This window comes from Cebidichthys violaceus, unplaced genomic scaffold (assembly GCF_023349555.1).
Source record: "Cebidichthys violaceus isolate CVI_PGR_0920_01 unplaced genomic scaffold, fCebVio1.0.p SCAF_11, whole genome shotgun sequence".
NCBI lineage: Eukaryota > Metazoa > Chordata > Actinopteri > Perciformes > Stichaeidae > Cebidichthys > Cebidichthys violaceus.
The window spans coordinates 7020752-7045103 of NW_027176274.1; the positions used below are offsets into that span (position 1 = coordinate 7020752).

At 41.4% G+C, this 24352-nt stretch overlaps 2 protein-coding genes across 3 annotated transcripts; one reads left to right on the top strand and one right to left on the bottom strand.

Moving 5' to 3' along the window:
* Window positions 1-204: 204 nt before the first annotated feature.
* Window positions 205-5768, bottom strand: slc35a5 (solute carrier family 35 member A5). Of its 2 annotated transcripts, XM_068702424.1 has the most exons (10): window positions 5709-5768; window positions 4635-4791; window positions 4366-4464; window positions 4074-4207; window positions 3625-3692; window positions 2993-3181; window positions 2685-2885; window positions 2465-2592; window positions 1513-1781; window positions 205-1038 (listed from the first exon to the last, which is right to left on the bottom strand). In XM_068702424.1, the coding sequence occupies exons 2-10, from the start codon at window positions 4759-4761 to the stop codon at window positions 970-972; spliced, it is 1284 nt and encodes a 427-aa protein (XP_068558525.1). In that variant the 5' UTR covers window positions 4762-4791; window positions 5709-5768; the 3' UTR covers window positions 205-969. The 2 variants fall into 2 exon arrangements, with proteins under 2 accessions (XP_068558525.1, XP_068558533.1); XM_068702432.1 differs by lacking the exons at window positions 4074-4207; window positions 4366-4464; window positions 4635-4791; window positions 5709-5768 and adding an exon at window positions 3876-4040.
* A 1938-nt stretch (window positions 5769-7706) lies between these two features.
* On the top strand, window positions 7707-22472 carry f5 (coagulation factor V). Its single transcript, XM_068702443.1, has 25 exons — window positions 7707-7944; window positions 8376-8458; window positions 9676-9798; window positions 10339-10551; window positions 10659-10814; window positions 11919-12140; window positions 12258-12423; window positions 12825-13005; window positions 13815-13911; window positions 14045-14250; window positions 14390-14537; window positions 14666-14878; window positions 15080-17258; window positions 17375-17543; window positions 18121-18357; window positions 18835-19051; window positions 19301-19480; window positions 19687-19803; window positions 19890-19961; window positions 20096-20181; window positions 20293-20448; window positions 20557-20701; window positions 21122-21273; window positions 21516-21698; window positions 21828-22472. Exons 1-25 carry the CDS (start codon window positions 7784-7786, stop codon window positions 21972-21974), a joined length of 6009 nt encoding a protein of 2002 aa, XP_068558544.1. The 5' UTR covers window positions 7707-7783; the 3' UTR covers window positions 21975-22472.
* The last annotated feature ends 1880 nt before the right edge of the window (window positions 22473-24352 follow it).

The following is a 24352-nucleotide window of genomic DNA, read 5'->3' on the forward strand; positions in this document are numbered from 1 at the left end:
AAGGATTTTAACTTCCTCTACCTCATGGTCCCTTCAGTAGGTCTATTTTCATCCACATTCCCATATATGACTTTACCATCCTGTTTTCAACACACCTATGACCCATTCTTCTTCTTCTTCTTCTTCTTCTTCTTTCAACCTGCTCGCCTATATTGCAATTTTTTATTGTCATCACAAAATTAAAGCAGTTTTGTGGCACAAGAGGAATCTTAAAAGACATATATTTCATGGCATTTCACAGTTCAACTACATCAATATTCAATATGTTCAAGGCCAATTAAGAGAACCAAGAGCCACTTTGTTGTGCTTTCAGAAATTCAGGCATACGAACTTGTGAATTCTGTAAATGCTCACAGCTCTGGTTCATGTTTAAGACAATACACTGAGAAAGCATCGGTCCTGTTGTGCGTGTACATGTCTGGTAATGTGTTTCTGAAGTTATAGTTTGGGATTTTGTGCTGGAATGCGGTGCTTCGGTTTTTCACATTGTTTAAATATTGACCATAGATTGCCAACAACAAGCATAAAGCCTTATACAATCATAAAACGGTGTGAAGTACGGCTGCTGGTCATTAAACCCGTCGATCACCAAATAGCTGCGCATACAACAGGAATCATTAGAAGACATCAACTATCCATAACAGAAGGCCTTAATGATCCCAAATGGCAACTACAGTGAGGATATTTCATCGGCACATACACTGATGTATTACTGGCGTTTCCTCGACTACGTAAACACGACAGCACTCCTAAATAGACAGGCACATTTTCAAAATATACTCAATAGTCTTAGTTATCCAAGAGTTCATCACACACTCCATTGTTCACGTTTACCTGACAGTTACCAGACAGTCATTCAAATAAACGCTTTGACAGATGGAATCAGCGTCCATGAGGACGAGTCTATGTTGCAGCTTCGTATTAGCAGCAGCGAAGAAGAAAAGCGTCCGTCTTGTAAGAGAGCCGGCACTACAAAGACTCTTCCTCGGATTCACTGTCTGAGTTGGGCTTTGTCAGGAGCTCCAGCTCCTCTCCGTCCTGCAACAGAAAACACAAGAGAAAATTTAGAATGCATGCGGAACGGCGGACAAACCTGCAGACAGAAAGGTATTTCTAAGATATAAACATCTCAGTATCGTCTCCGAACGTTAACTTTTTAAGTGAATTTCCTCAAAGTCCTGCTAACCCCAGGACAGTGTCCTCATGAGGCCCCCCATAGAGATCGGTTCTGCTTAATAGCTTCCTCTTTCAAAATCCAATAGACTACAATGACCTAATGAAATTACGTGAGGTAATGCGCCAGCGTGAGTCTGAATGCTGTTTTCATAGCAGGGAATCAGGTTTCCTCCTGCACTGAAGAAATCACATTATAGAGAAATGAGAGCCAAGTTTCCTGCAGAGAGCTTGGTATGTGCGTGGGAGGAGAGGAAGGGGCTTTACATGGGGGTGAGGTGAAAAGCGCGTGCACGTGACAAGTGAAGGTTAGTGTGTTTTAGGCGGTTTGCTCCCTACCCCTCTGGACCTCTCGAACACCTCCCCGTTGATGACCCGCAGTTTTTCCTGCTGCAGGCTGTATTCCAAGTCCTTGGGCCGGCTGGCGTTGTAGATAAAGATGGCCAGCAGGACCGTGGGAGCCTGGAGGAAGAACTCCAGCGAGGGGCGGAAGTCGAAGAGGAAGAGGGAGAAGGCGGTAACCAGAACAGTGATGATCTGGTTCGTCAGCACGTGGAACATGTTGTCTCTGAATTTTAAGATGAAGGCCACAGATAAACCCAGGGCAGCTGAGGAGAAGACAGGGAAGAGTGAGAGTTTTTCAAATGTGCACTTTAAGTATCTTATCTCCGTGTATACTCCTAGAAAACTTAGCAAGCCTTAACGATGTTCAGTGATTTTAATAACTCCACAGCTTCTATTTGGAGACAGTTTTCTAGTCACTGTCCTCCCATATAAACAATCGCATTGGTCATTTGCTCAAAACGATGTAGCGTGATTTCGTTACATCACTGCAAACAGTCCGACGTTGCTGGAAAGCATCAGAAATAAGGAGACGAGGGTTTGTGCTCTCTCTCCTACCAGCCATCAAAGTTGGTTTATTGTGACAGTAAACACAATTTCTCCATATGCCTAATATATCTCTACCCTAACCTTAAAGGAATAGTTAGACATTTTAGGACACATGCTTTATCTTTTTCTTGCTGAGTTAGAGGAGTAGGTTGATACCATTCTCATATCTGTTTGCTACATGTGAAGCTACAGCCAAAAGTCGGTTAGCTTAGCTTAGCATGAAGACTGGAAGCAGGTGGAAACAGGTAAAAAAAAAAGAAGAAAAAAAAAGAAAAAAGATCCACCTTCCAGCACACTAATTATTGACTAAACGTCACCACAGGGCCATCAGATCGGAAAACATATCAGAAGAGTGAGTTATTAGGCATGAGGACTCGTTACTGATCCTTTGTTCACTCACCAGTGACCAGCACCAGACACAGGGAGTAGACATTATGTCCATGAAGGAGGCCACAGTGCGCGGTGAGGCCTCGCGTCTCACTTCTGAGCCCAAGGGTCAGACCATTAAACACCAAACCAAAGGCATACCTGCAAAAGCATGAAGCAAAGGATTTAGGATTAGCACTGAATTTAACTATGCGTCTTCTGCCTTATTATGTTCTCCATAAGTCGCCTCTCACAGTTTACTGTTCTGGATGAAGATGCTCTCAGTGAGCTGGTCTCCTTCTTTGAGGATCTTCTCATTGTAGATGTTGGCCATGGCGGCGATGAAGCACTGGAGGAGGAGCAGGATGTGACCCACACCCAGAGAGCGAAGCTTCTCCACCACCCCGTCCCTCCAGGCCTGCCCGGGCAGGGAGGACACCCACGATTCACTGGCACTGTGGGGGGAGAAAAGATCAAAGCATCATAACAGAGCCAGACAATAACTCTCATTGAATTATGAATACTGATGTTGGCACCAGGTCATGACAAGAAAGAAAGTGACCTGCTGTTCCTCATCTGCTCCAGCAGCTGTGTGTAGAGAAGGCAGGAGTTGGAGGGGGTGGAGAGGGGGTTTGAGTGGAGACCTGGCAGAGCAACGGAGTTTTGGTTGCTCCCTGGTCCCGTCGTCAAAGAAACAATGGACAGGAAGAGGATAAATAACGCTGCCCACTGAACCCAGGACAGGCGCCTCCTAAAAGAAAAGATGAGAAACAAAAACTTAAGTTTCATTTGTGGTTGACAGGAAGCTCGTGTTTAGTGTCAAGAACTCAAGATATCCACGAGTATCAAATATGTAAAGTTATATTGTAATGATGCACGCAATGAGTAATTTGAAATGGTGTACCAATAAAAAGTTTCAATGCATTCATTGACATTGTTTTACTGTGTATAAATTTAACTTTTAAGCTTGTGAAGAAACATTTTCAGAGGCTATTTGTCCAGAAATATTTGGTTAAATAGAAGATGTATCTACTAAACAAGCCTAAAGAAAGGGGGGGGGGGTGTTGACAAAGCAACCGCATTTCAACAGGGAACGTATCAGCTGATGCACACTCATCACCTCTCATCAGTCAAACACACACACTATCATACTGAAGAACAAAACATTACAGGGTGGTAAATTGAGAAACTTACTTCAGAACAAGTCTGAAGAGTACAGCTGTGGTCAGGATGGCAAAGTTGGAGAACAACACTGCCATGGCCTGAGGATAAGAGGAGGAACAGCTGGTTTAGAGACAAAACAGCAGTGTGATAGCCAAACATAATAACCAAAAACAAAGTCTTTGTAGAGGACATTTAGTAAAAGCTGGTGTGATATGAAAGGGTTAAATCTACATTGAAATTACGTTTTTCACAGAAGTTAGAAGAGGTTTCCAAAGATTTACCAATAGGCTGTGGTTTGCATGTTAATGATGGTTGAATAACTGGAATTAATGAAACAGAATTGTCTCCAGAAGCCCGGATGTAACTGTAACGCTAACACACACACACACACACACACACACACACACACACACACACACACACACACAGTTTCCCTCAGGTAGTGATCATGTGAACAAATAAGTGAAGTGTTCACTAACAAGCTGCAGGTAAGTCATCACATAGAAGATGATGAGGTTGTCTAGGAAGTACAGGAAAGCAGGGACAGCCCACTTCAGGGAAGCGAGGAAGGAGGAGCTGGAGGAAAAGCCAAGATCTCTGCATGACCGTCCCTCTGGGGAGACAGACAAAAAGAGCAAATAAACATAGCATCACACACACGCACACGCGCGCGCACACACGCACACACGCACACACACACACACACACACACACACACACACACACACACACACACACACACACACACAGAGCTGGGACTTTACTGTGTACCTTTGACTATGATCCTGACTGACATGGCCAGACAGAAGAGCAGCTTGAGTAGCTCAGCAAGTAGATTGACGGATGCGGGGAGAAAGTCATACTTGTTCTCTGCAAAATTGACCACAAAACAAAGAGACACCGTCAACAAATGTCACATTAAAACACTAAAACCGTTTTAAACCATGATATTGAAGTGTGTGCTGACTAGACGACAAGCGTGTCACGTCACAGTAATATCACATCTCTGTGGGAAACAAAGAGTAACGTCCGTCAGTCACCGGCATTTGCAGAGAATTTGAGCAGCAGGATGCGAGTGGTCCCCAAAGTTACGAAGCCCAGGCCGAGGGCCAGAGTGTAGGCCGAGGAGCGGGAGCACAGCCTGGTGCAGGACTGGCAGCGCACCATGGCTAGGACTGGATCTAAATGCAGTCAAACCTGTTTAAAGACAACACAGAGACACACAGCGCTCGTATCAAACTGGTGCTCAGTATCTGAGGTATCTGAGTTTCAGAATCCACATCACAGAAGAAAGCAGCTTAAAAGGTCCTGTGGCTAAAAATCATTTGGAATATACTTTATGAGCTGTGTAGAAACATATGATGGATATAGATTTTAAAGTTGTTTTTCCCCATGAGCTAATCATGGACTATTACCAATGAATGTATGTCGCCTTGTTTATTTATTCTTAGACATGGAAACTTAATAACTTCACATCCTCAAGCGCTGACTCTACGAGTCTATCCATCAAACAACGCCACAGATTACACTCAGTTACCAGTTTATTGGGTACAGCAGCCCTGCTATAAATCATCCCTCGATGAAGCTTATAATGTGCAGATGAAAGTGTGTCAATTCAACTTTCTGTGCTGCTGCTCTGTTCTGCTCTGTTCTGCTCTGTTCTGACTCCGTCTGGGCTTTTAGGAACCATCTTCTGATGTAGGGTCCGGCATAAACAGCAGCAACCAGGCACATCAGTTACAGCATTATATTTAATACAGCTACTGTAAACACAAAGCTCCACTGCTGCCAGCTGAAGAGAATGATGACGAGGCCAAACATTTCAGACTTTGCAGAAGTATTTGGGTATTATCCACTATTTTCTGACATTTCATAGACTAAAGGACTTATAGAAATAAAAGCAAGCGAGAGATGTAAGTGAGTCTTGCTCACACGTTGAATTGAACCAAAGTGTGAAGAGCTAGCATCGTCTTCACAACAACCGTCGTGTTTCTGCGATAAAAACACCTTCAAGATAAGCAACACGCGTTTTCTTCTAAACGTTCTTTCGTGTATTTTTCTGAGAGAATCGTCAATAACATGTGAAAAAGAAACCAGTCTCAGGTGCTACTTACTTATTACTCCTCTTTCTTCTTAGACATAGCGACACTATTGCTTTTCCTGGTTAATCCGCGCATGCGTACTGGCACCACAACAGGTTCCGTGTCGACGTCATTCTGTACGCACCGTGTGAGTCAGACGTAAGCGCACTATCTGATTGTCCCATCTTGAGAACGTCTGTTGCTGTATACTTTTATGCATACTTTTATGATTTACTGATATATATATATATACATATATATATATACATATATATATATATATATATATATATATGTATATATATATATATATATATGTATATATATATATATATAGGCGGAATACTTTGTGGTGGTCCAGAGAGAGGGAAGTACAACTACATGATACAAAACCACTGGTTGATGATCTTTGGAGCGATACTACAATGCAAAAATACTGTTAGCCAAAGGTATTAGCATCAAAGCATACTTAAAGTACCAAAAATAAAAGTACTCCTCATGCACAATGGCTCATTGAAGAACATTACTTAATTATAATTAGTGATGCATTATCATCACATTTATGTTGTGTTTGGCAAAGGTGGGACTAATTTGAATAACTTCATATACTGCTGGGGAGCTTAATCTATTATAATACATAACAATTGAATCGTTGATTTATTTTCTATTAGTAAAAACTACAACATTGGCTTTCAAAATTTGGTAGAGTAGAAGTATAATTAATAAAATAACCTGATAACATAAAATGGAAATAATCAAGTAAAGTAACTAAAACTGATGTATAGGCCTATTTGAGAGCAGTACTTGAGTAAATGTACATGTAACTATAATATACTCAGTACTGTAAAATAAAGTTAAGTTGCCTGCACTTAACTTGAATATTTCAATTTTCTGCTACTTTCTACTTCTTCTTTACTAGTATTGAGCGAGAAATATTGTATTTTTCAGTCCACTGTATTCATCTGACAGCTGTAGTTGTGCAAATATGTCCAAAACACATGATCAACTTATAAATGTATTGCATCATGAAGTGTTAAAATTGTCTCCACATTGTCTAACATTACAACACAGCTTTAATTAAACAGTGACTTCTCCCAGACGGCGGGCTTTTTCCACACCCTGTGCAGCAATTAGTCTGTCACTATAGTACCACGCTACATCACAGCTGGGTGTGGTCACAAATACTACAGATCAGCATGTATACCCTGCCATGGTGTTCAGTGTGTTCAGAGGTTTAAGAGACTTTTGACTTTCGACCCACAGAAGACAGTACAGCTGTGTTTTTGCTCCTGTCAAAATCAAGGGTGGAGATAATGCATCATTATTAATAATCTGCGATATATGGAATTAATAAATTAATTAATTATGTATTTCACTGATAACCACAGGAGGCCAGAACAAGGGAGATATACGGCCTCTTTTTGGTACAAGTTTGGAGTCTTTGTGCTGAATTTTGGATGAACTGCCGGTCAGATAAGGTTGACAACTGACTCCATAACGAGAATTGCAATAATTAAGATGAGAGGTGATAAATCTGAGTTCTAAGGACTTTTAAAGGAGAGGTGTTCTTAACATTAGAAATAGTTCTGAATGAAAAAAGTAATTTACAGTTTCGATAGGTGCTAATGATGAAAAGATGAACGCTGAGATGTTATATTACATTTAAGATTGTGTCTTCTACATAAGGTCTGTGATTGGTTTGTCTCCACCGATCACGCGTACAGTTTCTTAAATTATGGTGTGTTTTTCACGAGATGATTTCTTGGGACATTTTGAGGTTGGAGAAACGTTCACTGTTATTGACATTGTTGTGTTTTTTTGGAGATGATGGGAAGAAGCACACCCCTCAGGGATGACTCACAGCAACACACATGAGGTTTCAATTACAAGAGACAGGGAGAGAGAAAGAGAAAGAGAGAGAGAGAGAGAGAGAGAGAGAAAATATGCAGAGACACAGTTCATTGCCCTGGGACATAATGTTTAAAAGCGCATGTGTGTGTGCGTTTGTGTCAGTCACAGATAAAGCACAGAGCGGGACCTCTCTGTCAGATCACAGCTTCTTCACTTTGTAGAGCAGACCGGTTTCACCTGGAGGATTAATCCCAGATATGAGGCTCTGTTCCTGGACTGGAGCTTGGGGTCTCCTGTCTGTCCTGGTTCTTCTGACTGTTCTACATGTCAAAGCCGACCAGCAGCAGCCCAAGGAGAGACACTATTACATCGCTGCTGTGGAGATAGACTGGAACTACTCTGGCAATGACACACACAGGTAGGAATTAGACATGCAGCTGGTGTTGAAGATTTTTAATTGTTCTAATTGAATTATTTTGTATTGTATTTTTGTCTTATTAATATTTTTTGAAGTCTGTCCAACTGAGCTTATCGAAAATGCCTCGACTCGCATTCTGTTATTGAAGTTGTGTGTGCCATGTGGAAACAGTCCAGTGTGTCCTTCTCTCATCTCTCTGGCAACCTGTTATTCATCCTATGATAGTGTCAGACACACACACACACACACACACACACACACACACACACATACACACATATATAGACACACATTAGTTGGAACATGTAAGGAAGCTTGTGCCTTCATATCTTAAAGTCCATATCTTGTTGATATGCTGTGCTGCTGGTGTGAACAACATGTGTTTTCCTTGTGTGCTGATTCAGGCTTTGTGTTTTTCTTTACTTCCTTAGGTTCGGTCCCACCTATAAGAAAGTGGTCTTTCGGGAGTATGACAAAGACTTCAGACAGGCTAAGACTCATCCCTCCTGGTTAGGTAAACTCCAAAGAAACGCTTCTCCTGAAATCTACTATATAAACTTTAATTTCCTAATCATTTACCAGAAAGAAATTGATATGTACATAACTGTTCCCAAACTGCCCTTACTAATTAGTGTGACAATTTAAATGTGTTGAACTGGTACATTTATCTGAGTATATAAGTAGAAATAACACAAAATAACAGAGTAATTATTGACAGATTATACAGCTGAATGCGAAACTAAAGGATAAACCTGAATAAATGAGCGTAGAAACAAAACAAATGCAGATGCTTCCTGCAGGGCACGAGGTTTCACTGAATGGTGTGTTGCGTACGGAAATGATGTGAATTATATTATGGCCTTCTTTGTCACCAGATCTCAATCCAAATGAACACCTATGGGAGATTTTGTAGAGACTTGTCAGAAAAGTGCTCTCCACCACCGTAATTAAAACACCGAATGGGGGAATATCTTTTGGACTCATCAGTAGAGAGAGACGAAAATGTTCTTCAGGCACGAGGAGCCTGCATTTAGTTGGGCGTGTTTTTTCCTTTAATGTGTCCCCAGTATGTAGAACAGCACAGTTAGTAAATTATAAGCAGCTTGTAATTTTGATGAATTTCCCAGAAAGAATTGTGAAATTGTTTAAAATGACTCAATGTAACTACTGTTTCACTTCCTTCTATTCTTACAAACGGTAATAAACAAAAAATATAGTTTTTCTTCTTACCTGAAGAGCTATTAATCAATCTAGATTGTTTTTGTGTGATTTGCCTAGTTTTGGAGGTATCAGCCATCTATCAATGGGGCTAAATGGCACTGGGATTGTGCTGCATTTTAAAAAGTCAACAGCGATGTCTCTTTCCAGAAATCATGAGCTGGTTACTCTTAAGATAAACCACAGACCTTGTTGTGAGCAGTTTCTTGGAGGAACTATTTTCTTTCAACCACTGTCTCTTTAACAACCGTCCCAAATGAATACTTTCTAATGAAACTAGTATCAAAGAGCATTTTGCTTTCCAGGGATGTTCCTAGAAAATAACAGTTATATATTATTTCCTTTCTATGAGAGTGTAAGTAAGATAACATAACAATATATGGGCCAATTGTGAAATCGTATTTCAGTTATGAGTCAGTATGACTTTACATCCCCGGTGTTGCCATGATGAAATACCAAAATATACAAGTGTTGCGGATTCCAAATACATTTGAGTGTGTGTTTTCTCTCCAGGTCTACTTGGACCCACACTGAGGGCTGAGGAGAACGAGGCCATTGTCGTCACTTTCAGAAACATGGCCAGTGGACCGCACAGCATCCACCCACACGGGGTCGCTTACGGCAAACAGTCGGAGGGTGGGTGCTTGTTAACCCAGCTGCAGATGAATGTGACAGCTGTGGCAAAACCCGCAGACAGCAGCAACACTCTCAGTCCTGTCTGTACGGCACTTTGTGGGCGCTCATAATGTTGCTCATTCCGATGTTTACACAAGATTAGCCAACACAACAAACAACCTTGTTTGTCTTTTTCTAAAATATTAACCAGGACAGGCAGATTATCAGAATAGACTGTACTAAGTCCAACAGGAAGCATTACTAAGCCTTATAGGAAATCACTGTCTGTGTCCAGTAACAGGAGATTATTGCCATTTTGGATGTAGGAAATTGACATTAAGCGCTTTTTTATTTGCTCTTAATGCAAAAGTCAAAGTGCAGAGTAATTTGAAATTTAAGAACAGCTTGTAGGAAATTCTTCATTAAGTATTTTATTGTTAGGAAATTCAATAATCTCCATAGACCCCTGCTTGGCAATGGGATTAAATTATTAGACCATTCCAATATGATTCTTTATTTATCCATAATGTAGAGAGTTCTCGCTTTTTTTTGTTTTTGCAGGGGCCAACTACTTTGACAACACGTCACAGAAAGAGAAAGAGGATGACGTGGTGCAGCCTAACGGCGAGCACGTTTACTACTGGGAGGTGACGTCAGATGTTTCTCCACAGCCACATGACCCCACCTGTCTCACCTACACATATGTCTCCCACATACATGTTGTCGAGGACTACAACTCGGGCCTCATTGGTACTTTACTCGTCTGCAAGCCTGGTAAGCAGTAAAAAGTTGTCTGTGTTTCAAATCACAAAGTATCAGTTTCTGTTGCACCTACATATATTTGTCATTATTTGGGATCTCTCTCCTATTTTCTCTTTCAGGCAGTCTGGATGAGTCGGGGCAGCAGGTCGGCGTCCACCAGGAGTATGTGTTCCTCTTTGGGGTTTTTGATGAGAGGGAGAGCAAGTACGAACCAAACAAAGATGTCAACCATGTGAAGTACACCATCAACGGATACACAATGGGATCGCTACCTGGTCAGTCTGCCCAGTCATTTATCACTCATTGAGTTAGAGGGTGAGGAGTCACTTGTTCCGGTATCCTTGGTGATTTCTTTAACAACATGATATGCAGATGACACATCAGGACAACTCAGACAGAGTTCTGGTTAATAGACAAACCTCCGTTCTAAGTCACTGCGGAAAGTATTTTAAACTGCAAGTAACCATAACAACAATGCTGATGCTTCACACTGACAAACTGACTGCAGAGACAATGATAATTTAAACTCAGGCCAGTCTTTTTTGTTTGATATGTATGAGCCTTGAACACACATATTTTCATCATGAGTTAATCTCTAGATTATTTTTTAGTAAAAAGTTTAGTCAATATTAAAAGTGAGAAAATAGTGAAACTGCCCATCACAATTTCATTCATTTTATTGAAGACAAGAAAAATAAAGCTGGAACCCTCAAACTAAACTGTCTGCAAACAAAATAAAAAAATAATAATGACTTAAACACAGCTGAATATTGTTTTGGGTATAATTATTTAGTTAATAACATTTCAAGACAAAAGTGAAACTGACAATCACGGTTTCCTTGAGTCCTAGATGACGTCCTCAGGTGCCTGAGAAAAGCTGCAGGAACTTGATCCTTTTTGCTCTCTGACTGATTTCTTGTTCATCACTTTTCTGTTGACTAATCAAACAATTGTTTCAGCGCTTAATGTGCCCACTGTATGAATGAAATAAAGCACTCCAAGCAGTACTAATATTAAAGATACATACAGGCAATCTTTGCCTTCAACTTGCTCGCTATCTTTGTATATCAGAACACCTCATTGTGACCTTAATCATCACTTTACTTCAACAGCTACATTCTTGATGATAATCTTTGCTCTAGAAACTTACATTGTAATGGTAACGCTTCCTTAATTTTTACTCTGGAACAAATGAGCTTTACTAGTGACTCAAATGAATGATCTGAATACTTCTTCCACCACAGCTTATATGTACAGATTGGTGGTATATGTCACGGTGTACAGTCAGTAAAAAGACATTCCCTAGATGTCCTGCATAAACAAAACAGTTGAGAGAAACAATACACAAAGTGACCGTCAGTTTCCTCTTCTCTGTCCAGATGTCAGTGTGTGTGCCTACGCCTCTGTCAGCCTGCATCTGGTGGGTATGAGCTCAGAGCCTGAGGTATTCTCCGTGCACATGAACGGCCAGGTGCTGCGGCAGACCAGGCATAAAGTGTCATCGGTGGGCCTCATCAGTGGCTCCACCGCCACCGCCAGCATGGTGGCTCTCCATGCAGGCCGCTGGCTGCTCTCCTCCCACACCATCAAGCACATGGAGGGTACGTGTTTCTCTACTCAGGAGATGAATAGATCAGTCGTCCACCATAGATATAGATAGCGTTTACCAATGTAACAAAATTTACAAGAAACAAAAAAATGTGTCTCTGCCATTGCAGCTGGCATGCATGGTTTTGTGGATGTGAAAAAGTGTGACGGCTTCAAAGCACCGCAGCGAAGGATGACCATCGAACAAAAACGACACAGCAGGGAGTGGACATACTACATAGCTGCTGAGGAAATTATCTGGGACTATGCACCAAATATGCAGGAACACATTGACGGGTAAGCAGCATCTATACATTTGAAAGCATGTTAAGCATTTCATAACATTTTTAAAGGTGCACATGGGAACTCATCAGACATCCCTCTGTGGCAAAATATATCCTTTGTGTTTTACGATTAACGTGAGGTGCTTCTATAGTATTTTCATTTATCGCTAATGTACAGCATTTGACATGACCTGATATTTAGTACATTGCTGAAGAAGTTATTTTCTGGCTTTTACTCCGTTGCATCAATGTAGAGAGTCTCTCAACTCTTTAAGCTCTATTTCAAGGTCAGTTTTGTGCTGATTAAATACACTGGTGCCACCACAGCTTGAAGTGCAGTGTTTTAAATGTTGTTGTTCTTATTACGGAAATTATATCAATGTCTCCAAATTAAATAACTCCTCTTATGTGCAGGGACTTCAAGTTCCAGTACCTGAGACAGTCATCAACACGCATCGGTGGGAAGTACAAGAAGGCGGTGTACACGCTGTACAAAAACGAGTCATTCACTGAGAGGCTGGAGTCCAAGCAAAGGAAAAATGAGCTTGGGATCTTGGGCCCAGTGATCAGAGCGCAAATCAGAGATGTTGTCAAGGTGAGATCACACAGAAATACGAGACTAAGACAAAAAGCCAGACAAATATTTCGGCATTAATGCAGTATATTGAATGATATAAAACCGGAATTTAATTGCATTAACTTTCTAAAACAAACAGCCATCGGATAAAGAAACATTAAAATGGAGGACATTTGTGTTCTCCTTCGTTATAAAGGAACTGCCTTCAAAACGCATTGCAGTACAGTCAGAAAGTGTATTGACTCTGCACTCTAGCACACTGAAATTCAATTTGAGTTCTGCCTTAAAGATTGCGGGGCATTTGAGGTTACCACATGCATATTGGGTGAACAGTGAACACACCGTGCTGCTGGACCATGATCTTAAACATATGGGAAAGTCAACCGAAGAGTTCTTTATAACCAAATAGTGGAATATTTTTGACTTGTAGTGCAAGCTAGCTATAGAACACACTGAATGTAAAACGGTCCAGCAATTTATCATCAGGAAAGGTACCAAGTGTCTGCTGATATCTGGTCTTAGAGTTCAGCTTTTGACTGCAAATGATTTGCAAATCAAAGTTAAGGTTTAAGTTTGTGTTTATGTTAACGTCTCCTAAATTTGAAACGTACTACATATAAAAATGGTTCCAGTTCCAATGCTTTTTTATCTGCTATGGCTATAAACACTATTAAATTGTTGCTCTATACAGCACTTTAACCTCACAGTCAGTGAGTGTGAGCACAGAGCCAGCTCACAGATCATGTGTCACTCTAATACTTAAGTCATCAGCATTTATCACTGTCTGCTGACGGCATGTCCTCACTCATCCTGCTGTCCGTTTACAGATTGTTTTTAAGAACAAGGCCTCCAGGCCCTACAGTATCTATCCACATGGACTGACGATAGAGAAGTCAGATGAGGGAGTCAACTACCCAGCAGGAGGTATGAAATCTGTCCTCACAGTAAAACAAATGGATTCATATATTTGGGTACGGTGGATTATCATCTCTGGTTTAATTACATGAAAAAGGATTACAAAATAAATGAATGAGGTATATCTCCATGTGTTTGCCAGGCAACCAGTCTCATGGTGTTCAGCCAGGTGAGACACACACCTACATATGGACAGTGGTCGACGAGGATGAGCCTTTTGACGAGGACTCTCGATGTTTGACACGACTGTACCACAGCGCAGTGGACACGCCACGCGACATCGCCTCAGGACTGATAGGACAAATCCTCATCTGCAAGAGTCAGTCCCTCAATATCAGGGGCGTGCAGGTAAAAAGATGCTACATTCATTGTTCGGCATGCTAGCGGCATGGCTCTGGGGACAGCTAAATATGTTGAAAGAGAAAACTGTTGAAATTAAAAGGCAAAATGTGAAAATCAAAACAATTATTTTGGTTTGTTTCTCCAGCTGAAAGCAGACAAGGAGCAGCATGCAATGTTGGCTGTGTTTGATGAGAACAAGAGCTGGTACGTGGATGACAACATCCGCCAGTATTGCGATCGATCCAAAGTCAACAAGGCAGACCCAGACTTTTATAAATCCAATGTCATGCACAGTAAGTTTTTGCCATAATCTTTCAAAACGGCACGATATATTCACTCCATTATTTGTTCATCCATCTAACTGCGTTGCCTTCAGCTTGCTGTCAGACGACTGACCTTCATGTAATGTATTTCCTCACAGCAATTAACGGTTATGTGTTCGAGAGCGGCCCGCTCTTGGGCTTCTGCAATGGTGAGATTGCGACATGGCACGTGTCCAGCATCGGAGCACAAGACTACATCCAGACAGTCACTTTCTACGGCCATACATTTGAACTGAATGGGCGGACAGAGGACTTCCTCAGCCTCTACCCGATGACTGGAGAGACCATCACTATGAAGATGGACAACATTGGTCTGTCAGGGCTTACAATGCATTTTTTTAATGTCAAATTAGGGATTATGTATCCAAATATTTCATCAGTAGGGATACTTTTAACTTTAGAAAATATCATGACTATCATGAATATCATAAATATATAGAGACGATTGATAATTAATTACACTACCCAAAACTTTTTTATTGATGATTTTTTTTATGTCCCTCTTGAACCAGGCGTCTGGCTCATGGCTTCCCTGAATTCCCATGAGACAACCAAAGGAGAGCGCGTAAAGTTTCAGGATGTTGAGTGCTATCGTGACCACCAGTATGAGTACACTGACTATGACGATCCAGCAGCGTTCAAAGAATTTACAGTGTGGAACCCTCTGAGCTTGGATGACATCAAGAAGGAAGAGGAGAAGCCAAAACCTGTAGTAAAGACACCAAAGGAGCCAGACGATTACACAGACATGTTTGCAGATGAATTAGGTCTCAGGTCTCTGAAGAACCAATCTAGTAAATCAGATGTGGAGCTGCTGGACCTCTCTTTCCTCAACTATGATGCCATTGATGTGCCTGATGGAGATACAAAAATCACCCTGAATTTCAAGGAGACGAAGAATAAAAGTCGGTCCTCGATTCCGAAGCCAAACGCATCAAATGAGACATTATTTTCAAATTGGTCAGAAGTGGATGGGCTAAACCTTACTGCAGTTAATTTGCTGAACCAAAGCATCAGTGAGAACACAACACATGTGCAGAACACTAGTACACAATCCACTTTTGGCAATTCTACTGTGAACACAACTGTTTTTTATAGCCCAAATATATTACCAAAGAATGACAGCATTACTACAAACAGCAGTGTGTTTGAAGTCTCAAGTATTGATAATGCTACAGTGTCTGACACAAAGAACATAACAGTTCACAATGCTACGGTGTTATCAATGGTTGGAAATGTATCAACAGAGATTACCAATCTTACGGCAACATTACAAGAAACTGCCAATCTTACGGAAAATTCAAGAGGAAATTCAAGTTTCATCATGGAGACTGACGGAATGAATGTAACCCTGACTGGTGATAACCAGACTTCTGTGGGCATGATGTTGGCGGAGGACTCCAAAGAGATACTCACAAGAGGGGACGTGTTTTTTTATTCTGAGTCGCTAACCAATACCAGCACCAACAGTACACTAGAGGGCAACGCCACATCTCTGTCACACAGTGCAAAAGAGGAAGATGAGAATAACACAGCAGCTAACCATGTTAACGTGTCAGCAGGTGAAACAAACCGTTCATCGTCTATTCTGACGGCTGATGTTGGAGAGGTTAACATCAGCAGCACAGACAGAAGCAATTTTACAATCTTAGAGTTGGGGGTGGAGAGCACAGACAACAAAACCAGTGACAATGACGCCTTGATTGCCGCAGCAGAGCCAGAGTATTTGAGTTCATTCGAAGTTCAAATGAATTCATCTGACATTGTGACTATTCCAGCCAATTCCAGCCTTGAAAATGTAACACACGCTCCGCTCGAAACTGGGCGCTCACAGAATGTCACAGCGAATGTATCCAGATCAAATTCATCAGAGGAGATTAGTTCAGAGAGTAGGGAGAATCTCACAGCTCTTCTTAGTCAGTTGAACCGCACATCCTCTTCAGAAAGTTTCTCTAATGAGACTGACCTGTCCCTCTCCAGCGATGCAGAAAGAAAGAGCGATTCTGAGGAGCGAAGTGCCTCAGACACCAGTGAAGAAGTGCTAATCTTCCTTTCAGGAAACAAAACAGAGGTGATAAAAACCACCTCCGTCAAAACACAGGGGCACAACTGGACTTATGAGGGAACTCACCAAATGGAAACAGTGGAGATTTCTGATGACATGATGAAATATTTTGGGCGAGAAACCGCTCAAACAACGCCAACCCCGAAAAAGAAGATCAGGAAGGTGAACCTCCGACATTGGCCCAACAAGGGTGAAGGCATGAAAACAAAGAAAAGGAAGGAATACAAGCCTCAGTCTAGGAGTGGCCTACCGTTCTCTCCTCGTGGGTTCAATCCAGGCATGACCCCGCGTGGGTCACGACCTCTTTCACCACAGCCCGTCAATGATGAGAAGGAGCTCATCAACATGCCCATCGTCATCGGTGTGCCCCGGCCCGATTTCAGTGACTACGAGCTGTACGTTCCTGGGGACGAACCAGATCATCTAGACCTAGAGGGGGAAAATGTGAACGCAGATGAATACGAGTATGTGACCTACATGGACCCCTACAGCAGTCATGACGACATCAAGAATCTAAACCTGGATGACACCACCAAATACTACTTAAAACTCTCAGGCCCGAATGTCAAGACTTATTTCATCGCTGCAGAGGAGGTCGAGTGGGACTATGGTGGCTACGGACAGAGGTAAGCTCAGAGATAGCAGTAAGAAAAAGCTCATGTGACATTTTAAAAGACACGACTACAGCAGGTACACATCTATATGCATGCAAAGCTGAAATAAGGTCCTGTTATCGCCGCAGGAGACAAGACAAGTCGCAACAAAACAGCAGAGAAACTAAGTTCACCAAGGTGGTTTTCCGAGGGTACATGGACAGCAGCTTCAGCACACCTGACATCCGTGGAGAGATGGATGAGCATCTAGGCATCCTAGGACCTGTCATCAAGGCGGAGGTTGGACAAAGCATCATGGTAAGACGGCTAAACCATAATGTGTATAGCTCTTCTGGGATCTCACATTTTATGATGTTCTTTGTGTGAAGAATTCACTGTCTGATTGTTGCTTTATGTAAACCATGCCTTAACAGAATAGTTTGACATTTTGGTGGGGGAGGGGGAAGCTTATTTGCTGTCATTCCAAGAGTTAAATAAGATTAGGATTAATATCGTTCTTGTGTTATGGGAGGCTAAAGCCAGCGGCCGGTTAGCTTAGTTTAGCACAAAGTCTGAAAATGGGGGGAATGGCTAGCCCCAAATGTACTGATTAACTTGTTAAATCTCAATAGTTTGAACCGTACAAAAACCCAAGATGTAAAAACGACAACTTTTGTACCTGACTTCTTTTTATCGTGTAATAGTATCTTCCTGAAGGGGGCTAGCTGTCCCCCTGCTAAACTAAGCTAACCGCCTTTAGCTTCATATTTACATGACAGACATGAGAGTCTTCTCAATCTTTTCATCTAACTCGCTCTGCAAGAAAATTAATTAGCACATTTTTCAAATTATGTAACTATTCCTTTAAAGCCATAATGTGTCTTTTCTCTTGTAGGTGGTGTTTAGGAACAAAGCCAACCGTCCCTACTCCTTACACCCAAATGGGGTTTCCTATACCAAGCAGACAGAGGGACTGTCCTATGAGGATGGCTCTAAGTACTGGTATAAATATGACAATGAGGTTCAACCCAATACCACCTTCACATATATATGGAAGGTTCCTTCCTTGGTTGGGCCAATTGCAGACGAGTCTCACTGTCGGACTTGGGCCTACTATTCAGGTGTCAATCCTGTGAGTAATCTTTACGTTGTAGACCGTTTTTATAGATATAAGTGTAGTATGTAGAAATGCTTTTTACAAATACAAATTAAAGCCACTGTGTTTAGAATTTGAGTCTCTGACTGTGGCATTTTTATGCAGCATAAAAACATGAATGGGCCAAAAGTAACATACACTGCAAACATTTTCACCAGAATAGTTTAATTTATCTACAAACACAAAGTTATGCCATCAGAATAGTTTGAAAGATGCTAAATCAGATACAGGTTCTACACAATAAGATTAAACTCAATGGGTTTTTTTTAATTATTATTATTCAACCTTTATATACACAGTAATATGACACAAAGTTACAGATAGACATGGCATTCATACAGAGACAAAATGGAATCCAAACCATAACAATGATATGTGCAAAAGCGCCAAAGTAGTAGTTTCTCACAGTTTTTAAGAACCAATATTAAACCTTATATATGCTCTGTCTCTTAGGAAAGGGATATCCACTCTGGCTTGATAGGGCCTTTGTTGGTGTGTCGAGAGGGCACCCTGGACAAGAAGGAACCAGACATGAGGGAGTTCACGCTGCTTTTCATGACCTTCGATGAGTCGCAGAGCTGGTACTACGAGAAGAACCACGAGGAAATGCAAAAGAAAAACCGAAGGAGAGCTATGGACCACAACTTAAAGGAGAACCTCAAATTCCACTGTAAGTACCTTCAACTAGTCTGGATTAAATGATATATCATTCCAAACATTTTAAATGTGAGAACCTAGAATTATATGACATTATTCTTTTATATATATATATATACATAGTTAATACATGCACTGTTGCTAATATCATGTCAAAGTTCCAATAAGTTTTCTTCCATGCTTTCAAGATTTATCAGCTACAGAAAAAAAACATCCTCTGACCAAAATGATAAAAAAATATTTTTGCCTGATGTTTCCCAAGCCATCAATGGCATCATACACAACCTGAAGGGCCTGAGGATGTACACCAACCAGCTGGTATGCTGGTACCTGATCAACATGGGTTCTCCCAAAGACTTTCAGAGCATCCACTTCCACGGACAGACGTTCCTCCATAAGAAGATCACCAGCTACAGACAGGCCGTCTACCCACTGCTGCCTGGTGAGCAACATAATGTCTGGTTTGTTAAGGAACACCTTCTGCTGCTTTTGTGCTTTTTTTTTTTTAATAGGAGTTTACAGTATTTGGATCGACGATACCCTTTAAAACTGTAACACAGTGAATAGCTATTGTCTATATTTGATGTCAACAACGTAGCAGAGGCACGCATGTTTCAACGTAATTACTGTACCAAACTGTCTTTGCAGGGGGCTTTGCCACTCTGGAGATGTACCCATCCAAACCTGGCCTGTGGCAGCTGGAGACAGAAGTTGGTTTCAACCAACAGAAGGGCATGCAGACCCTCTTTCTGGTTCTAGATAACGGTACAAACACCTGAGCAGCTCTGCAGCATTTAAAGATACTGTTTTAGTTTTGTTTTAAAATTGACATGTTGCTTGTCTCCTCCAAGACTGCTACCGCCCACTGGGCTTAGAATCCAGCAGCGTGCAAGACGACCAGATCACAGCAATCAACACTAGAGGTAGCCATCCCTGTGTGAACCCAACTGTATTGGCAATGAATGCACTGTAGTCCAACAGCAATCACAATGACTTGTGGAATTATTGCTTTAAACTTCATGTCACAAGAGGAATGACAATATTTCCACTTTTGAAGGATCCTGGGAGCCCCATCTTGCCAGATTGAACAATAATGGTAAATTCAACGCATGGAGCACAGAGCAGAACAAGAGCTGGATTCAGGTATGTGTTGTCTGTGTTATAAAAGTGTGTGTGTATTTGAGTATGTTTGCATATGTGCGCTTGCTTTCTATGTGAATACGGCACAGTGCCTTATGTATCTCCCTTGTACAGGTGGACTTCCAGAGGCCAGTTGTGCTCAGCCAGGTGGCCACGCAGGGAGCCAGGCAGCTATTCCAATCCCAGTTTGTGGTCAAGTACTCTATCTCCTACAGCACCGACCGCCGGAAGTGGATCTTCTATAAGGGCGACAGCAGGGACCTCAGGAAGGTGGGAGAAGTTTGGTCACTTTTGATCAACGCAAACAGCTACAAGCTAAGAGAGAAGTGTGTGATCACCATTTTGCTTCACTTTGTCTGTCTCTCCCTCTTCCAACAGGTATTCATTGGGAACCAGGAATCCTATGAAACAAAAAGAAACACCTTCTTTCCTCCTGTGATCGCACGGTTCATTAGGCTACACCCCATCGAGTGGTACAACAAGGCCACAGTCCGCATGGAGTTCTACGGCTGTGAGCTTGATGGTAAGATGTTACTGTACGACAACGAGGAATCTGTTTTTTCAAATTCACGAAACGTGCTAAATCTACTACACAAAGTGGTAAAGTTTCTCCTGAACATCAAAATTTATTTCACACATTCTTAATTTCGCCACATAACTAGCTTTTTTTTCCTTCTTTTTTATACAGTGTAATTTTCTTTCTGCCAAATACATTTTCCAAATTGCATGAAGTTTAGTGAGCTGCATATTTTCTTGCAAAATGATGTGTAAATAGTGTATGTTTATTTGTAGTTTCGCCATATTTGCTATGCACATCCTCCATGTGCTCCAGATTGAGCATGCTCACTTTGCAAATCTAACCATAGGGGGCACTCTTTTGTATACAAATGCTGAGTTTCCTGAAATTTCCTGTAAATGTGACATTTCTAACCTCCCGCCTCAGGCTGCTCGGTCCCTCTGGGGGTGGAGAGCAGACTGATTGAAGACCATCGCATCACAGCCAGCTCCTCGGCCTCCAGCTGGTACTCTGGACCCTGGAGACCTTCTCTTGCACGCCTCAACAAACAGGGCACCATCAATGCATGGCAGGCCAAGGTACAAATCCTAATACCGACATAACAGGTCAAAATTAAAGCATTGAAATTTAAAGTGAGCATCAGGTAGAATGTGCCTGAGTGACCTGCTAGCAATATTCACACACCCGCGGCCTCCGAAAAACCCTTGAAAATGTGTGAATTGTGAAATAAATAGCACAAAAATTCCATTGGTAGTTTATAAATGTGTGCACGTACCAACCTACAAGTCAACGCTTTTATCTCTCTCTCTCTCATCCACAGTATAGTGACATGAACCAGTGGCTTCAGGTGGAGCTACCCCAAGTCAAGAAGATCACAGGTATCATAACACAAGGAGCCAAGTCTCTGGGGAAAGAGATGTATGTCAAGTCCTACACTCTGCAGTACAGCAGCAATGGCATTCACTGGAGGCAGTACACAGATGATGAGAGCGTCCCTTGCAAGGTGAACGGTGGCAAAATCACATGGAAACTGTAATTAAATGAACCAGTTCACCGGGTGGCTGGAGTTACATTTGACAGTAATGGTGAAGAGTTTTCTAAACTATTTCTTCCTCTCTCTCGCCAAATCCAGACTTTCTTGGGAAATACAAATAACAACGACCACATGAAGAACTACATCTACCCTCCTATTTTCTCCCGCTTCATCCGAATCATCCCCAGAAGCTGGTGGAACTCCATCACCATGAGAATAGAACTGCTGGGCTGTGAATTTGAGTGACACACACACACACACACACACACACACACAGATACATGCATACCAAATGATGATGGGTCAAATCAACCATGCACATGCACATGTAAGTAAACACACATATGTAGTGTACGCCCAGACATTTGCACATCCATTCCCACACATAGGAACATGTATAGAGGATACTACATGCATAAATATATCACAGCCCTCGTGTGCAGCAAAAAACAAGAACATAATTGCATTACTGCTCAAGCCAAAACTCAAACGATGTGCAAAGTGCAAAGTGTTTTATTAAAGCAAATATATGTCTAGTTAAAATGAAATATAAAACTCATTTAAGTGAAATACGTATGAGTAATCTTAACCCTTTTGTCAATAGTTTTAGGTATTTTCTAATTACTAGTTGTATTCTAAGCTGTTATATGACATTTTGTCCCTCACAAATGACAACGAATGAATGTAAATATGTAAGTAGAGATCATGTAATTTATTTTGTAATAAATATGATTACTATTCTTACTTTTTGATGTGTCCTGCTCAGTGAGGTATAAAGACATAAATAAGTGATTCCGTTTGATCACGTACGAGTAACACCGATATCTTCTCATGGCGTCTCGAAGGTGTCACTTTCGGCACCTCCGCTAATGCCAGGCCCCTCGTTAAGCAGCAGCTCAGGAGCTCCAGAGTCAACAGACACGTGCAGCTGCAAACACATGGCATGTTTATCCATTTGCTGATCATGTTAAACTGGGCACCAGAGGTGTGAATGTCTCAGCATGGTGTCGTGCAGGCTACTGATGTGTGAAGACAAATTAACTCACAGAGAGCTTTATTGGACAACTGGCTGTCCGGGGCTCTGGGAAAACTGTCCATCCACGTCTGAGAAACAAGTCACACTAAACTGATGTAATTTAACATAAGACAAACAATATGGTACAGAAGTTCAGGGAAACACTGGTGAGGTAAATCCCCAGTTGCTTACATTGGTAGCAGAGTTTATCCACTTTCTCAGGATGAAGAACGTTCTTGTTAGAAAGCACCTGATGAGAGGAAAGGACATGCTGTAAATTTAGGCTCTCTGACCATTTTAACAGTATTTTCTAGCCAAACCATGAAAGTTGCAAAACAATCTCAACTGTAGGTACACTTACTTACTTGTTTCAGATCTTTCTACTGTACCTCACATGCTGATGAAGACTGTGCGATACGGTTGAAAGCTCAGAAACAAGCAAATGGGTTGACTGTCAAGCTCAACTCAATCTGTTGGTTCCCAACATTTTAGTAAACATGTCCCACCACTCACCGAAGCAAAGGCATGACTAAATCAAAGGTTCAAAACATCCGATTGATTGCAATTGTGACAGCACACCACTAGATGTCGCTCCAGCTTCATCTTTGCTGAAGATCAGGCCTGGACCAAACATGTTCATGTCAGCGTGATAAAGTTTGGTGTGATTGACTTCCACCTGGTAACATCAGTGGCGATCACGTACAGATCCAGATGACTTCAGACCTTCAAGGTCCAGTCTGAGTAAAGTGCAGGTCTTAGATTATGAATTTTAAAAAATGTGTCATGTAACCTAAGTATAAATACAAATATTGTGCTTTTAGAATATATGAACTTACTTATAAGTGCGTTCAAAGGCTCATAAATGTGACATATTTTTTTTTGCTCCTGTACAAATATGCTACTGAAAATCATCACTTCCTAACTGAGGCCGGGGCCCCATGTTAACCATATGCCAAATATTAATGAGGAAATATTCAGATCCTTTACCTAATGTAAAAAATGTACTCCCCCACACTCTAGTAACAGAATAGAAGCAAAAAGTACTCATCATGAAGTAGAATGTCAGTGTTGTATCATCAACATATTCACCTGTTGCTGAGGTATTAACATGTAAGAAGGATTGAAGTTGTATGAGCTTTTCTGCATACTGTTGGGTAGTTAAACCTCTAACAATGTATTTTTTTTAAGAGGACCACTTTTTTTTTTTTAGATGTTAGATAATTATTTGTGATAATTATTGTTAGCTGAATGTTGGGGGAAGGGGGTGTAATGTTTGCTTTTGTTGCAGCTTTAAGCACAGGCACCTTCACATTGTAAACAGGAGCAGCTGTGTTTTTCCTCTCCGCCACTTCTGTAAATATAATGAATTCAATTAGCATCATTTCAATATCATTGGAACAATCAAGTCCTAAAAGATGTGTCTGTCAATCACAGCTGGGTCTCGTCCCGTCACGATCTGCCTGGTGATACGTTATGAAAAGCTGGGTCATGATTATTAATATCTCTGTATTACACCTCTCTCTGGCAAGTGACACACGAGTTGTTTACAAACATACCCTTCTATAAGGGAGTCGTCAGGGGAGTGTAACTTCAACCGCCAACATTTTTA

Bases quoted from the DNA above. Each gene is read 5' to 3' on its own strand.
- f5 (XM_068702443.1), top strand. From the start codon at position 7,784: ATGAGGCTCTGTTCCTGGACTGGAGCTTGGGGTCTCCTGTCTGTCCTG. The intron at 14,251-14,389 runs GTAAAAAGATGC...TTGTTTCTCCAG, and splicing joins TCAATATCAGGGGCGTGCAG to CTGAAAGCAGACAAGGAGCA. The intron at 17,544-18,120 runs GTAAGACGGCTA...TTTCTCTTGTAG, and splicing joins AGGTTGGACAAAGCATCATG to GTGGTGTTTAGGAACAAAGC.
- slc35a5 (XM_068702424.1), bottom strand. From the start codon at position 4,761: ATGGTGCGCTGCCAGTCCTGCACCAGGCTGTGCTCCCGCTCCTCGGCC. The intron at 3,693-4,073 runs GTTAGTGAACAC...TCTTATCCTCAG, and splicing joins TGATGACTTACCTGCAGCTT to GCCATGGCAGTGTTGTTCTC. The intron at 1,039-1,512 runs GTAGGGAGCAAA...TTTCTGTTGCAG, and splicing joins TGTTCGAGAGGTCCAGAGGG to GACGGAGAGGAGCTGGAGCT.